This window comes from Dromaius novaehollandiae, chromosome 31 (genome assembly GCF_036370855.1).
Source record: "Dromaius novaehollandiae isolate bDroNov1 chromosome 31, bDroNov1.hap1, whole genome shotgun sequence".
Taxonomy (NCBI): Eukaryota; Metazoa; Chordata; class Aves; order Casuariiformes; family Dromaiidae; genus Dromaius; species Dromaius novaehollandiae.
In genome coordinates, this window is record NC_088129.1 from 79,230 (window position 1) to 93,985 (window position 14,756).

Below are 14,756 nucleotides of genomic sequence, written 5' to 3' on the forward strand. Positions count from 1 at the left end.
GGGAAACGACGTCATCCCGCCGCCCGGCCGCCCCGCGCCGTCTCCTAGCAACCGCCCGCCATGGCGGAGCCGCGCTCCCGGCGTGCCCCGCGCGCCGCGGGGGCTGCTGGGAGCTGTAGTTCCCGCCCGCCCCCCTCCGCCGCCGCCCGCACTACGGCTCCCGGCGCGCGCCGCGCCGCGCGGGGGCTGCTGGGAGTTGTAGTCTGCCCCCCCCACAGCCGCACTACGGCTCCCGGCGCGCCCCGCGCCCGGCCCCGCCCCCGCAGCGGAGCCGAGCGGGTAAGATGGCGGCGGGGGCGGCCGGGCTGGGCCCGCGCCTCTAGGGCGGGGGGCGGAGGTACCGGGGGGCCCCGGGGCCCGGGGGGGCGGCGGGGAGGGGGCGTTGGGGCGGGACGGGGGGGGTTGGGGCGGGGAGGGGGATTTTGGGGCAGGAACGGGGGGATTCGGGGCAGCAGCGGGTTGGGTGAGGTGAGAAGAGGTGATGGGGGCGGGGGGGGGCGCTGGCGGAGCAACGGGGGGGTTGGGGCAAGAACGGGGGGGTTTGGGGCAAGAACGGGGGGATTTGGGGCAGGAGGAGGCTCTTGGGGCAGGAATAGGAGATTTGGGGTAGGAACGAGGGGATTTGAGGCAGGAGGGGGCCCTTGGGGCAGGAATAGGGGATTTTGGGCAGGAATGGGCGGTTTTGGGGCAGGAAAAGGTAAATTGGGGTAAAGAGCAGCGATCGGAGTGGAATGGGGGGGATTTGGGGCAAGAATGGGGGATTTTTGGTCAGGAAGGGGTTAGCTGGGATAAAAAAAGGGTGGTCAGGGCAGGAATGGGGGTATTTGGATATAAACAAGTGCTTTGGGGTAGGAATGAGAGAATTTGGGGCAGGAAGGAGATTTTGGGTAGGAATGGGGGGCGTCGGGATAGAAAGAAGAGATTTGGGGGAGAAGGGGAGGATTTGGGGTAAGAAAAGGCGTTCAGGACAGGAAGGGGGCATTTGGGGCAGAAAAGGGGGATTTGGGGCAGGAAGGGGGAGCAACAAGTCAAGAAAAGTGATTTAAACTAAAAAAAAGAGATTAGTTTGGGTAAGAAAAAGCAATTAGAACAAAAAAGGGCAGTTTTGGGTCAGGGAAAGACTAGTTGGGGTAAAAAATGGTGATGGGGGCAGGCAGCGGGGAGGGGTTGGGGTAAGAAAAGGTAGAAAAAAGTGTCTGAGAAAAAAATGAGCGTTTGGGGTAAAAAAGTGGGGTTAGGGGATCCGATTAGGTGATTGAGGCAGGAAAATACGATCGGTGAAGGAATATTTGGGGTAAAAAAGGGGGATTTGGGGGCAGGAGCAGGGGCGTCAGGGCAGAAAGGGGAAAGAAGAGCGGGAAAAAGCATCGGAGCGAAGGGGGATTTGGAGAGGGGGCAGAAAGGGGGGATTGGGGTAGGGAGAGGGCAAAGGGGGCAGAAGGAAGGGGGAATTGGGGTAGAAAAGGGGGAATTGGGAGCAGAAAGGGAAGTGGGGTAGAAAAGGGGGATTTGGGGCAGAAAGCAAAAGAGAGAGGGGCAGAAAAAGGGGGGATTGGGGCAGAAAAAAGGATTTGGGGCAGAACAGGGGTATTTGGAGCAGAAAGAGGGGATTTGGAGTCAAAAAGGGGGAATTGGGGCAGGAGAAAAGAAATTGGGGTAGAAAAGGGAGGGAATGGGGGCAGCGGGGGGGAAATTGGGGCAGGAGGGGAGAAAGTGAACTGGAAAAGAGAATTTGGGTAGAAAAGAGGGAATTGGGATAGAAAATAGAAGGAATTGGGGTAGGAGAGGGGAAACTGGGGTAGAAAAAAGAAGGAATTGGGACAGCAGGGGGGGATTGGGGTAGAAAAGAGAATTGGGGTAGGAAAGACGGGAAATTGGGGCAGGAGGGGGGAAATTGGGGTAGAAAAGAGGGAATTGGGGTACAAAAGAGGAATTTCAGATAGAAAATAGGGGGAATTGGGGTAGGAGAGTGGAAATTGGGGTAGAAAAGAGGGAGTTGGGGTAGAAAAAAGGGAGTTGGGGTAGGAAAAGGGGAATTGGGGCAGAAGAAGGGAAATCAGGGTAGAAAAAAGGGAAGCGGGGTAGAAGAAGGGGAATTAGAATAGGAAAGAGCAGAAATTGAGGTAGGAGAGTGGAAATTGGGACAGAAACGGGGGGAATTGGGGTAGAAAAGATGAAATTGGAGTAGAAAGGGGGAGAATTGGGGCAGGAGAAGGGAATTGGGGTAGAAAAGATGAAATTGGAGTAGAAAGGGGGAGAATTGGGGCAGGAGAAGGGAATTGGGGTAGAACCGGGGGGAATTGGGGTAGAAAAGAGGGAATTGGGGCAGCGGGGCGGCGCTGGGGCGGGCGGGGGGTGAGGAGGGGGCTGTCTGTCCCCATGGCGGGGGGGGGGCTGTGTCCCCAGCACCCCCCCCCCGTCCCCAGCGCCCCCCCATCGCCCCCCGCGTCCCCGCAGGCCGCTCGCCGCGCCGGGGCCATGGAGGAGGAGGAGGAGAAGCCGCGGCCGCCGGGGCGGGAGGAGGCGGCGGGGCCCGGCGAGGAGCCGGGGGGGCCCGGCGAGGCCCCCGCCGAGGCCGAAGGCTGCCAGCGGGGCCCGCTCTGCCCCGCGCAGGTCCTCGTGGTAAGGCGGGGGGCGGGGGCCGGACGCCTGGGCCCGGCCCGCCGGCGGGCGCTGAGCCCCCTCCTCTTCCTCGCAGAAGGCGCTGCAGCGCGCCGTGAGCGGCGGCTTCCCGGGCGAGCGGCGCGACTGGGCCGGCGATAAAGGTGCGACGGGGACGGGGACGCGCTTGGTGGCCCTGCCCCGGGTCCCCGCGGCCCCCCGGGCCTGGCCTTGTCCCCCCAGGGCCTGGCCTTGTCCCCGGTGTCGTTTGCCAGGTCCCCGTGGGAGCTGTCACCGCGCCCCGTGTCCCCGTGGCGCTTGTCACGTCCCCACGGGGCCTGTGCCTGTTCCCAGAGATCTTGGCTGTGTCTCCCGTGTCCCCCATGTCCCAGGCTGTGTCCCCAGAGGTCTTGGCCATGTCCCCATGTCCCCAGCCGTGTCCCCAGAGGTCCCAGCCGTGTCCCCAGAGGTCCTGGCCCTGTCCCCATGGTGCTTGCCACGTCCCTGCGGGTCCTGTCCCTGTCCCTCACGACCCCGTGGCACTTGCCACGTCCCCCCATGTCCCCAGTTATGTCCCCAGCGGTCCTGGCCGTGTCCCCCATGTCCCCAGCCATGTCCCCAGGGGTCCCCAGAGGTCCTGGCCATGTCCCCCATGTCCCTGGCCGTGTCCCCCATGTCCCCAGCCGTGTCCCCCATGTCCCCAGCCATGTCCCCAGGGGTCCTGGCCATGTCCCCAGGGGTCCCCAGAGGTCCCGGCCATGTCCCCGTGTCCCCACAGGGCCTAATTGTGTCCCCCGTGTCCCCAGAGGTCCTGGTCATGTCCCCCATGCCCCATACCGTGTCCCCAGAGGTCCTGGCCGTGTCCCTGCGTCCCCAGAGGTCCTGGCTGTGTCCCTGTGTCCCCACAGGGTCTAGTTGTGTCCCCCACGTCCCTGGCCGTGTCCCTGTGTCCCCCATGTCCCTGGCCGTGTCCCCGCAGGGCCTGGGGGGGGGGGGGCCGCGCCCTGCCCGGTGCCGCCCCCCCCTCACGCCCTTCCTCCCCCGCAGCCGCCGCCGCGAGGAAGAGGATGGCGATGGCCCGGCAGCCGCGGTGCTGGGGACCCCGCGCCGAGGGCGGCCCGGTGAGTGCCCCCCCCCTCCCCCCCCCCGGGGACACGGAGGCGGCGCCCGCCCCCGCCGCCTCCCAGTGCCGCCCAGTCCGTCCCAGTCCGGCTCGTGACGCCCCTGCCGGTGCATGCTGGGAGCCGGATTTCGGGGCGGGGGGTGCCCCCGGTTCCCCCCCCCTCAGCGTTTACCCCCCCCCAGGTTTCGGAGGCGCCGGGCGGCCTCGCGGGGGCCCTCGACCAGCTGCAGCAGACGTGTTTGGCCTCGCTGCGGGCCCAGCTGCTGCTCGGCTCCGCTGCCGCCGCCGCCGGGTGAGCCGGACGCCTGGGCCCCCTCCCACCCCGGGGCGGGAGGAGGGGCGGCCCGGATGCCTGGGTCCCCCCCCCCCCGGTGGGAAAGAAGGGAGCCCGGACGCCTGGGCCCCCAGCTAGGGCGGGAGGAGGGGGGGCTCTGACGCTTGGGTCCCCCGGGGCGGGGTTGGGGGTGGCCTGAATGCCTGGGTCCCCTGGGGTGGGGCGGCCCGGACGCCTGGGCCCCCCGGGTCAGGGTTGGGGACCGCCCGGACGCCTGGGCCCCTGGGTCAGGTTTGGGGACAGCCTGGACGCCTGGGCCCCCCGGGTCGGGGTTGGGGACCACCCGGACGCCTGGGCCCCCCGGGTCAGGTTTGGGGGCAGAGTGGATGCCTGGGCCCCCCGGGTCGGGGTTGGGGGCAGCCGGACGCCTGGGCCCCCCGGGTCGGGGTTGGGGACCACCCGGACGCCTGGGCCCCTGGGTCAGGGTTGGGGACCACCCGGATGCCTGGGCCCCCTGGGTCAGGTTTGGGGGCAGACTGGACGCCTGGGCCCCCCGGGTCAGGGTTGGGGACCGCCCGGACGCCTGGGCCCCTGGGTCAGGGTTGGGGGCAGCCTGGACGCCTGGGCCCCCCGGGTCGGGGTTGGGGACCACCTGGACGCCTGGGCCCCCTGGGTCAGGTTTGGGGGCAGACTGGACGCCTGGGCCCCTGGGTTGGGGTTGGGGACCACCCGGACACCTGGGCCCCCCGGGTCAGGGTTGGGGACCACCCGGACGCCTGGGCCCCCCGGGTCAGGTTTGGGGACCACCCGGACGCCTGGGCCCCCCGGGTCGGGGCTGGGGACCGCCCGGACGCCTGGGACCCGCGTGACGCCGGCCGTGCGCCCGCAGCGGGGAGGGCGACGGTGACCTGGAGGAGGTGGAGCTGGTGGCCGAGGTCCGCGTGGGCGACGTGGCCGCCGCCTCGGGGCTCCTGCGCCGCGAGCGGCCCTGGAGGGCCCCCAAAGGAGGTGGGTGGGGGCCGGGGGGGCCCCGCAGGGCCCCGGGGGGGGGGCCCAGGGTCCTGGAGGGGGGCAGGGGGCTATGGGGGGTCCTGGAGAGGGGACATGGGGTGCTGCGGGGGGACAGGGGGCTATGGGGGGGTCCCTGGGGGGGGACATGGGGTGCGGGGGGGGGATGTGGGACATTAGGGGGGTCCCTGGGGGGGACCTGGGGTGCGGGGGGGGGGACATGGGGCATTAGGAGGGTCCCTGGGGTGGGGGCAGGGTCTCAGGAGGGTCCCTGGGGGGGGCATGGGGTGCTGGGGGGGACATGGGACATTAGGGGGGTCCCTGGGGGGAACACAGGGCATTAAGAGGGTCCCTGGGGGGGATTTGGGGTGCTGGGGAGGGACGGGGGGCATCAGGAGGGTCCCTGGGGGGGGACATGGACATTAGGGGGGGATGTGGGGTGCTGGGGGGGAAGGGGAACATGGGGCCTTAGGAGAATCCCGGGGGGGGGGGGGCAGGGTCTCAGGAGGGTCCCTGGGGGGGAACTGGGGTGCTGGGGGGGGACATGGGGCATTAAGGGGGTCCCTGGGGGCACCCGAGGTGCTGGGGGGGGACGTGGGGCATTAAGGGGGTCCCTGGGGGCACCCGAGGTGCTGGGGGGGGACATGGGGTCTCAGGAGGGTCCCTGGGGGGGGACCTGGGGTGCTGGGGGGGGGACGTGGGGCATTAAGGGGGTCCCTGGGGGCACCCGAGGTGCTGGGGGGGGACACGGGGTCTCAGGAGGGTCCCTGGGGGCACCCGAGGTGCTGGGGGGGGACACGGGGTCTCAGGAGGGTCCTTGGGGGGGACCTGGGGTGCTGGGGGGGGGCCATGGGCATTGGGTGGGGCTGTGGGGTGCTGGGGGGGGGGGACACCTGTGCTGTCCCCCCCCCACCCACCCCGTGACGTCCCCCCTGTCGCGCAGGCCGGGTGCCGGGCTCGTCGGCGCGGCGCTGGCGAGCCCCCGGCGGCCCCCCGGCCCCCCCGGGCGGCCCCCCGGGCGCCCCCCCGGCCCCGCCGCTGCCGCCCCCCCGGCGGCCCCGCCGCGGCCCCCCCCCGACGCCGGGCCGGCCCCGGCGGCCCCGGGGCCCCCGCGCCGCCGTGCTGGGCGCCGGCCCCCCCCCGGGGCAGCAGCGCCCGCAGGGACCCCCCGCCGCCGGCAGCCGCGAGGAGCCCCGGGCGCCGCCGCCGCCCGCCAGCGCCCTGGAGAAGGCCGACTCCTCCTCGTCCTCCTCCTCCTCGTCTTCGTCCCGCTCGTCCTCCTCCTCCTCCTCCTCCTCGTCGGCGGCCTCGCAGCCCGGCGCGCCGCCCGCCTGCCTGCCCCGCTCGCCCGCCCTCGATATTTATGACCCCTTCCACCCCACGGACGAGGACGGCGGCGGCGGGGACGCGGCCTACGGCGCCTCGCCCCCCAAGGAGCCCCCCGGGCGGCAGGACCAGAAGTACGACCCCTTCGACCCCACCGGCTCCAACCCCAGCTCGTCCCGCAGCAGCCCCAGCCCCGACGAGGACGACGACGAGGAGGAGGAGGACGAGGAGGAGGAGGAGGAGGACGACGACGACGCGGCCGCCGCCGCCGCCGCCGCCCGGCCCGACATGTCGCACAGCATCAGCCGCATCTCGGAGACGCTGGCCGGCATCTACGACGACAACAGCCTCAGCCAGGACTTCCCGGGCTCCGAGAAGGGCCCGGAGGAGGCCGAGCCCGGCCCCGGCCCCGCCGCCCGGCCCCCGCGGCCCGACAAGGCGCCCGCCGAGCCCTCGGCGGCCAAGGAGCCGCCGCCGGGCGCCGACTCCACGCTGCCCGAGGAGGAGAACGGCTCGGAGCAGTCGGACGGCGCCGAGCCGCAGCCGCAGCCGCGCCGGCGCGTCTTCGTTGTCGACCTGGCCGCCAAGAGCCGCTCGGAGGCCGAGGCCAACCCGCAGCTGGAGGGCAAGGTGTCGCTGGAGGTGGTGACGGCCGGCAACGCCAAGGCGCCGCGCGACAAGGGCCCCCGGGGCGGGCGGCGGCGGGGCGGGCGGCGGGCGCCGCCGGCCTGGGCCGGCGCCGAGGGCGACTCGGAGATCGAGGAGGGCGAGATCGTGCAGCCCGAGGACGAGCGCTACAGCCCCATCCGCCTCTTCCGGAGCCGGTGCCGGGCGGCGGAGCCGCGGGCGCTGCCGCGGCTGCCCGAGGGCGACGACTTCCTCTCGCTGCACGCCGAGTCGGACGAGGAGGCGGCGCTGCAGGCCGACTTCGGCGACAGCCAGCCCGACCCGCGCTGGAAGGGCACCGACCTGCGCCGCAAGATCCTCACGCAGCGGCGCGAGCGCTTCCGGCCGCCCTCGCAGCCCCGCTCGGCCTCCAGCTCCGGCTCGCGCAAGAAGAGCAAGCGCTCGCGGGAGCGCAAGGAGCCGCGGGCGCCGGCGTGGCCGGCCAAGAAGGCCTCCGAGTCGCGCTCCAAGTCCAAGGAGCGCCGGCGCTCCCGCTCGCGCCACCGCGGCTCCCGCTCCCGCTCCCGCCGGCGCTCCTGGTCGCCGGCCGGCGGCGGCGGCGTCTCCGTCTCCGCCGTGGGCTCCGACCGCCGCCGGCGCCGCTCCAAGTCGCGGGAGAAGCGCCGGGGCCGGCGCTCGCGCTCGGGCAGCAGCGGCGGCGACCGGGCCCGGCGGCCGCGGCACAAGGAGAAGCACCGCGGCGAGGGCAAGAAGAAGAAGAAGCAGCGGTCGCGGTCGCGCGAGAAGCGCCCGGCGCGCCGGGCCTCCCGCGACAAGGAGCGCGAGGCCCATGCGCTGGAGGAGGCCAAAGCGGAGAAGGCGGCGGCGGCGGCGGGGGGCGAGCGGCGGCGCGACGCCCGCGCCGTGGTGCCGCCCTCCATCCAGGAGCTCAACGACGCCGACCTCTTCACCATCAAGAGGACCATCACGGTGAGCCGGCAGCAGGGCACGCCGGAGCCCGCCAAGCGCGAGGTGCTCTACGACTCGGAGGGGCTGAGCTTCGAGGGCTTCTCCGACCGCGAGCCCCCCGAGCCGCCCGCGCCGCCCCGGGGCCACGCGGCCGCCGGCAAGGGGGAGGCCGGGGCGGCGCGCAAGGCCGAGGAGCCGGCCAAGGGCAAGGCGGGCAAGGAGAAGGAGCGCAAGCGGGGCTACGCCGAGGAGCGCCCGGCCGCCCGCGACAAGTACAAGAAGAAGTTCAAGGAGGGCCCCGGGCGCCCGGCGCCGGAGGCGGCCAAGGCGGAGAAGGAGAAGCCGCGCGCCGAGCGGGACAAGGCGCCGCGCAAGGCCAAGGCCGGGCACAAGGAGGGCGGCAAGGGCGGCGCGGCGCGCAAGGTGAAGCTGCAGTCCAAGGTGGCCGTGCTCATCCGCGAGGGCGTCAGCTCCACCACCGCCTCCGTCAAGGAGGCCGGCTCCATCGGCGTCAAGTTCAGCCGCGACACCGAGAGCCGCTCGCCCTTCCTCAAGGCCGAGGAGAAGGCGGCGGCGGCGGCCGAGGCCAAGGCGGGCGGCAAGGCGGAGCCGGCCGACGGCAAGGAGCCCGGCGGCAAGGCCAAGAAGGCCAAGACGGTCAAGGCCAAGACGGGCCTCAAGAAGGCCAAGGGCGCCGGCGGCAAGGCCAAGGGCGCCGGCGAGGCCAAGAAGAAGAAGAAGACCAAGCCCAAGGGCTCGCTGAAGAAGTCCAAGGCGGACAGCTGCAGCCAAGGGGCCGGCAGCCCCCCGCCGCGGCCCCCCGCCAAGGACGAGGCGCCCTGGGCCGGCCCCGAGAAGGCGGCCGGCGGCGCCAAGCCCCCGAGCCCGGCCAAGCCGCCGGCGCCGCCGGCCGAGCAGGAGCTGACGCCCGACTCGCAGACCGTCGACAGCAGCTGCAAGACGCCCGACGTCTCCTTCCTCGCCGAGGAGGAGGGCGGCGGCGGCGGCGCGGTGACGGCGGCGGCGGGAGCCGGGGGGGCCGCGGAGGCGGCGGCGGGGGAGCCGCAGGCCGACAGCCGCTCGGAGGCCAAGGAGGAGCCGGGGCGGCCCCTGCCCCCCCCGCCGCCCCCCGCCGCCCCCCTGGCCTGGAACCTGCCCGGCGGCGTCGACTGCACCACCAGCGGCGTCCTGGCACGTAGGTGGCTCCGGGGGACGGGGAGGGGGACGCCGAGGAGGTGGCGTCGCCGTCATGGTGGTGGCATCGCCATCAGGTTGACAGGCATCGCCATCATGGGCCTGGCATCACCATCACGGTGGTGGCATTGCCATCAGGTTGACAGGCATTGCCATCGTGGTGGTGGCATCGCCATCAGGGTGGTGGCATTGCCATCGTGGGCCTGGCATCACCATCACGGTGGTGGCATTGCCATCAGGTTGACAGGCATTGCCATCACGGTGGTGGCATCGCCATCAGGGTGGTGGCATTGCCATCATGGGCCTGGCATCATCATCACGGTGGTGGCATCGCCATCAGGTTGATAGGCGTTGCCATCACGGTGGTGGCATCGCCATCAGGTTGACAGGCATTGCCATTGTGGTGGTGGCATCGCCATCATGGGCCTGGCATCACCATCATGGTGGTGGCATTGCCATCAGGCTGACAGGCATCGCCATCGTGGTGGTGGCATCGCCATCAGGGTGGTGGCATCGCCATCATGGGCCTGGCATCACCATCATGGTGGTGGCATTGCCATCAGGTTGACAGGCATCGCCATCACGGTGGTGGCATCGCCATCACGGTGGTGGCATCGCCATCACGGTGGTGGCATCGCCATCATGGTGGTGGCATTGCCATCAGGTTGACAGGCATTGCCATCATGGGCCTGGCATCACCATCACGGTGGTGGCATCGCCATCATGGGCCTGGCATCACCATCACGGTGGTGGCATTGCCATCAGGTTGACAGGCATCGCCATCATGGTGGTGGCATTGCCATCAGGGTGGTGGCATCGCCATCATGGGCCTGGCATCACCATCACGGTGGTGGCATCGCCATCACGGTGGTGGCATTGCCATTGTGAGGGTGGCACTGTCATCGAGGTGCTGGTGGTGCTGTCGTGGGCCTGGCGTCGCCATCATGAGGGTGGTGTCACCATCATGGTGATAGGTGTCACCATCAGGGTGGTGGCATTGCCATCATTGGTCTGGTATCGCTGTCAGGGTGGTGGTGCCATTGTCGGCCTGGCGTCGCCATCACAAGGGTGGCATCACCATCATGGTGGTGGCGTCACCGTAACGGTGGTAGGTGTCACCCTCAGGATGGTGGCATTGCCATCACAAGGGTGGCATCGCCGTCAGGGTGGTGGTGCTGCCGTCATGGGCCTGGCATTGCCATCTGGGTGGTGGCATCACCATTGGGGCGGTGGCATCGCTGCCAACGCAGTGGCATCACCGTAAGGGTGGTGACATCGCCATCACTGGGGTGACATCAGTGCTAAGAGTGTGGCACCAGTGTCAGGGTGATGGTATTGTCATCACGAGGGTGGCATCACCATCAGGGTGGTGACATTGGCATCTCAGGGTTGCCATCGTCATCAGCATGGTGGCATTGCTCAAGGAGGCGGTGTCACCTTCATGAGGGTGGCATCGCCATTAGAGTAGTGACATTGGCATTGGGGGTGTCACTGTCATTGCAGGGGTGACATTCATGTCAGGAGGATGGCGTTGCCATCGAGGGCTGGCATCACCATCGTGCAGGTGGCGTGGCCATCATGGAGGTGGCGTCACCGTCACAGGGGTGGCATGGCCGTCAGGGGTGGTGGCACCGCCATCACGGGGGTGTCATCACCATGGCAGGGGTGATGTGGCCATCAGGGGTGGTGGCACCGCCATCACGGGGGTGATGCGGCCATCAGGGGTGGTGACATCACCATTGGGGGTGGCATCGCGGCCGGGATGGTGGCATTGCCACCGCGGTGGCCGCGGGGACCTCTCCGACCCTCCCTTCTGCCCCGCAGTGACAGCTCTGCTCTTCAAGATGGAGGAGGCCAACCTGGCGAGCCGGGCCAAGGCGCAGGAGCTCATCCAGGCCACCAACCAGGTGGGGACGCGGGGGACGGGGACGTCACCCGCCCCGCGGGCGGCGGGGCCGGACCCCGGCGTCCCCACCCCGGCGTCACCGCGTCCCCCCCCTTTGTCCCCCGCAGATCCTGAGCCACGCCAAGCCGCCGGCGGCCCCGGGGGCCCCCCCGCCGCCAGCGCCCGCCGCCCCGGCACCCGCGCCCCCGGCGCCCCCCCCCTTCCTGCTGCACGGGGCCCTGCCGCTGGGGGGGGGCCCCCCCGTGCCCCCCGGCCCCCCGGCGCTGCCCGGCCTCGGTGGCCCCGCGGTGGCCGCGGCGGTGGCCCCCGGCGGTGGCCCCGGGCCCCTCTACGGCGCCGCGTCCGAAGGCGGCAAGAGGGACGGGAGCGTCAGCTCCGAGGGACGCGGGGACACCGATAAGGTCGGTGGGGACGTGGCATACGGGGGGGGGGGGGGACGTGGGGCGGCCCGTGGCCGCGTGGGGCGGCCCGTGGCCATGGGGACGTCGTGCGGGGACCTGGGTGACGCAGGGCGCCGCGTGGTGACGGGGACATGCCACAAGCACCGAGGTGACGCGTAAGGTGCTGCAGTGATGGGGACGTGTGTGACAGGAGTGTCCCCAGGTGACACAGGTGTGCTGCGGTGACGGGGACATGCGTGATGGTGTCCTGCAGGGTTTGGGGTGACACAGGGTGTGCTGCGGTGACAGGGACGTGCGTGATGGTGTCCTGCAGGGTTTGGGGTGACACAGGGTGTGCTGCGGTGACAAGGACATGTGTGATGGTGTTCTGCAGGGACTGGGGTGACACAGGTGTCCTGCGGTGACAGGGACGTGCGTGATGGCGTCCTGCAGGGACTGAGGTGACATGGGGTGTCCTGCGGTGACGGGGACACGTGTGGCAGGGCTGTTCGTTGGACGGGGACATGGGGCCTGCCATGGGGACATAGGGAACGTCCTGCCGTGGGGACACTTGTGATGGGTGTGCCGACGTGGGGCCACGTGTGACGGGTGTCCTGTGGTGACACTCGTGGGGACGCTTGTGACGGGTGTCTTGAGGTGGGGACACGTGACAGGGGTGTCCCATGGGGGTGATCATGGGGACACGTGTGACAGGGCAGCCGGAGGTGAGGACACGCGTGACACAGCGTCCCATGGTGGCGCTGATGCTTGTGACAAGGGTGATGGTGGTGGGGACGGCTGTGACGCAGTGTCCCGGGGTGGTGGCACTGGGGACGCTGGTGATGGGGATGTCCTGAGCTGGAGGTGGCACTGGGGACACCAGTCACAGGCTGTCCTGAGCTGGAGGTGGCACTGGGGACACCGGTGGCAGGGATGTCCCAAGCTGGAGGTGGCGCAGCCCGTGCGCTGGTGACATCTCACGTCAATAGCAGGCTCGGCGGTGACGGGGACGTCTCGCGGCGGTGACAGGGACCTCCCGTGTCGACGGTGGGCACGGCGGTGACGGGAATGTCCCACGTTCGTGACATCCCGGTGTCAGACAGCGGTGATGTCCCATGTTATTGGCGGTCACCGTGGCGGCGGGGACATCCCAGAGTGCCGACAGGCACAGCGGTGACGTCCCGTGTTGGTGGGCACGGCGGTGACAGGGACATTCTCTGTCGGTGGAGGTCGCAGTGGTGATGGGGACATCTCGTGTCATTGGTGGGCACGGTGGTGACGGGGACATCCTGGGCTGGTGGTCACGGCAGTGACGGGGACATCCCGTGTCACTGGTGGGCACGGTGGTGATGGGGACATCCTGTGTCATTGGTGGGCACGGTGGTGACAGGGACATCCCTTGGTGGTGGTCATGGCAGTGACAGGGACATCCCGTGTCACTGGTGGTCACAGCGGTGATGGGGACATCCCGTGTCATTGGTGGTCATGGCAGTGACCAGGACATCCTGTGTCACTGGTGGCCACAGTGGTGACACCCCAAGGTGGTCACAGCGGTGATGGGGACATCCCATGTCACTGGTGGGCACAGTGGTGACAGGGACATCCCTTGGTGGTGGTCATGGCAGTGACAGGGACATCCCGTGTCACTGGTGGTCACAGCGGTGATGGGGACATCCCATGTCATTGGTGGGCGCACGGTGGTGACGGGGACATCCCGTGTCATTGGGCACACAGTGGTGACAGGGACATCCCTTGTTGGTGGTGGTCATGGCAGTGATGGGGACATCCCGTGTCATTGGTGGGCACGGTGGTGACCCCCGTGGTGGTCACAGTGGTGACGGGGACATTTTGTGTCATTGGTGGACACAGCGGTGACGGGGACATGGCCTGCTGGTGGTCACAGTGGTGACAGGGACATCTTGTGTCATTGGTGGGCACGGTGGTGACACCCCAAGGTGGTCACAGCAGTGATGGGGACATCCCGCGTCCTTGGTGGGCGCACGGTGGTGATGGGGACATCCCGTGTTGGTGGTGACAGTGGTGATGGGGACATCTCTTGTCATTGGTGGTCACAGGGGTGATGGGGACATCCCGTGTCATTGGTGGGCGCACGGTGGTGATGGGGACATCCCGTGTTGGTGGTGACAGTGGTGATGGGGACATCTCTTGTCATTGGTGGTCACAGGGGTGATGGGGACATCCCGTGTCATTGGTGGGCGCACGGTGGTGATGGGGACATCCCGTGTTGGTGGTGACAGTGGTGATGGGGACATCTCTTGTCATCGGTGGTCACAGGGGTGATGGGGACATCCCGTGTCATTGGTGGCCACGGTGGTGACACCCCATGGCGGTCACAGCGGTGACGGGGCCACCCCGTGCCATCGGCGGGCAGGGCGGTGACGGCCACCTCCCCCAGCACCACCGGCGCCCAGTCGCGAACCCAACGGTGACGGGACCGTCCCGCCTGGCCACGCTGGGGCCACCTCCTCCCACCCTGGACGTGTCCCCCCACCCCCCGGCCGCGTGTCCCCCCCCCCGGGCGTGTCCCCGCTGACGGCCGTGTCCCCGCAGTACCTGAAGAAGCTGCACACGCAGGAGCGGGCGGTGGAGGAGGTCAAGTTGGCCATCAAGCCCTACTACCAGAAGAAGGAGATCACCAAGGACGAGTACAAGGACATCCTGCGCAAAGCTGTGCACAAGGTAGGCAGGGGGGGCCGAGACGCCCTCGGGGGGGGAGTCCCCAGCCCGCTGACCCCCCCCCGCCCCGGTCCGTCCCCCCCCCCCGCAGATCTGTCACAGCAGGAGCGGGGAGATCAACCCGGTGAAGGTGACCAACCTGGTGACGGCCTACGTGCAGCGCTACAAGTACTTCCGCAAGCGGGGCCGGCGGCCCGAGGAGGAGCCCGGCCCGGGGGGGCCCCCCAAGGAGCTGGGGGGGCCCCTGGACAAAGCCCCCCTGCCCATGCCCCCGCTCTGAGCCTCCGGGGGGGCCCCCACCCCCCCAAAAAAACACCCCCCCCCCCCCACAGACTCGGTTTTACTTTGTAAATACGCGCTGGAGACGGGGAACCCCCCCCCCTTCCCCCCCCCGGTTGGGTTTTTTTTTTTGGGGGGGGGGTGGGGGTGGAATTGGGGACCCCCCCCGGTGTCCCCCCCCTTCCCCCCCCTCCCCACGCGCCTGTCACATTTGGTTTTACTTATTTAGCATGGATTTTTTGCCCCCCCCCCCCCCAAAACCCTGTACCCCCCCCCTTCATAAACTGCCTTTAGCCACTTGGCTGCGTCTCTGCTTTGGGGGGGGGGGGCAGCAGCCCGGACGCCTGGGCCCCTCCTGCCCAGCTGTGGGGGGGGTCCCAGAGTTGTATTTGG

The 14,756-nt window shown here is 69.5% G+C and overlaps 1 protein-coding gene across 2 annotated transcripts; it reads left to right on the top strand.

Moving 5' to 3' along the window:
• The first annotated feature begins 149 nt into the window (after nt 1-149).
• On the top strand, nt 150-14,664 carry SCAF1 (SR-related CTD associated factor 1). 2 transcript variants are annotated; one of them, XM_064499647.1, is made up of 11 exons: nt 150-279; nt 2,458-2,622; nt 2,699-2,765; nt 3,649-3,722; nt 3,907-4,016; nt 4,888-5,006; nt 5,950-9,102; nt 10,926-11,008; nt 11,115-11,408; nt 13,959-14,087; nt 14,176-14,664. In XM_064499647.1, exons 2-11 carry the CDS (start codon nt 2,479-2,481, stop codon nt 14,362-14,364), a joined length of 4,362 nt encoding a protein of 1,453 aa, XP_064355717.1. In that variant the 5' UTR covers nt 150-279; nt 2,458-2,478; the 3' UTR covers nt 14,365-14,664. The 2 variants fall into 2 exon arrangements, with proteins under 2 accessions (XP_064355717.1, XP_064355716.1); XM_064499646.1 differs by having other exon boundaries at nt 255-337.
• The last annotated feature ends 92 nt before the right edge of the window (nt 14,665-14,756 follow it).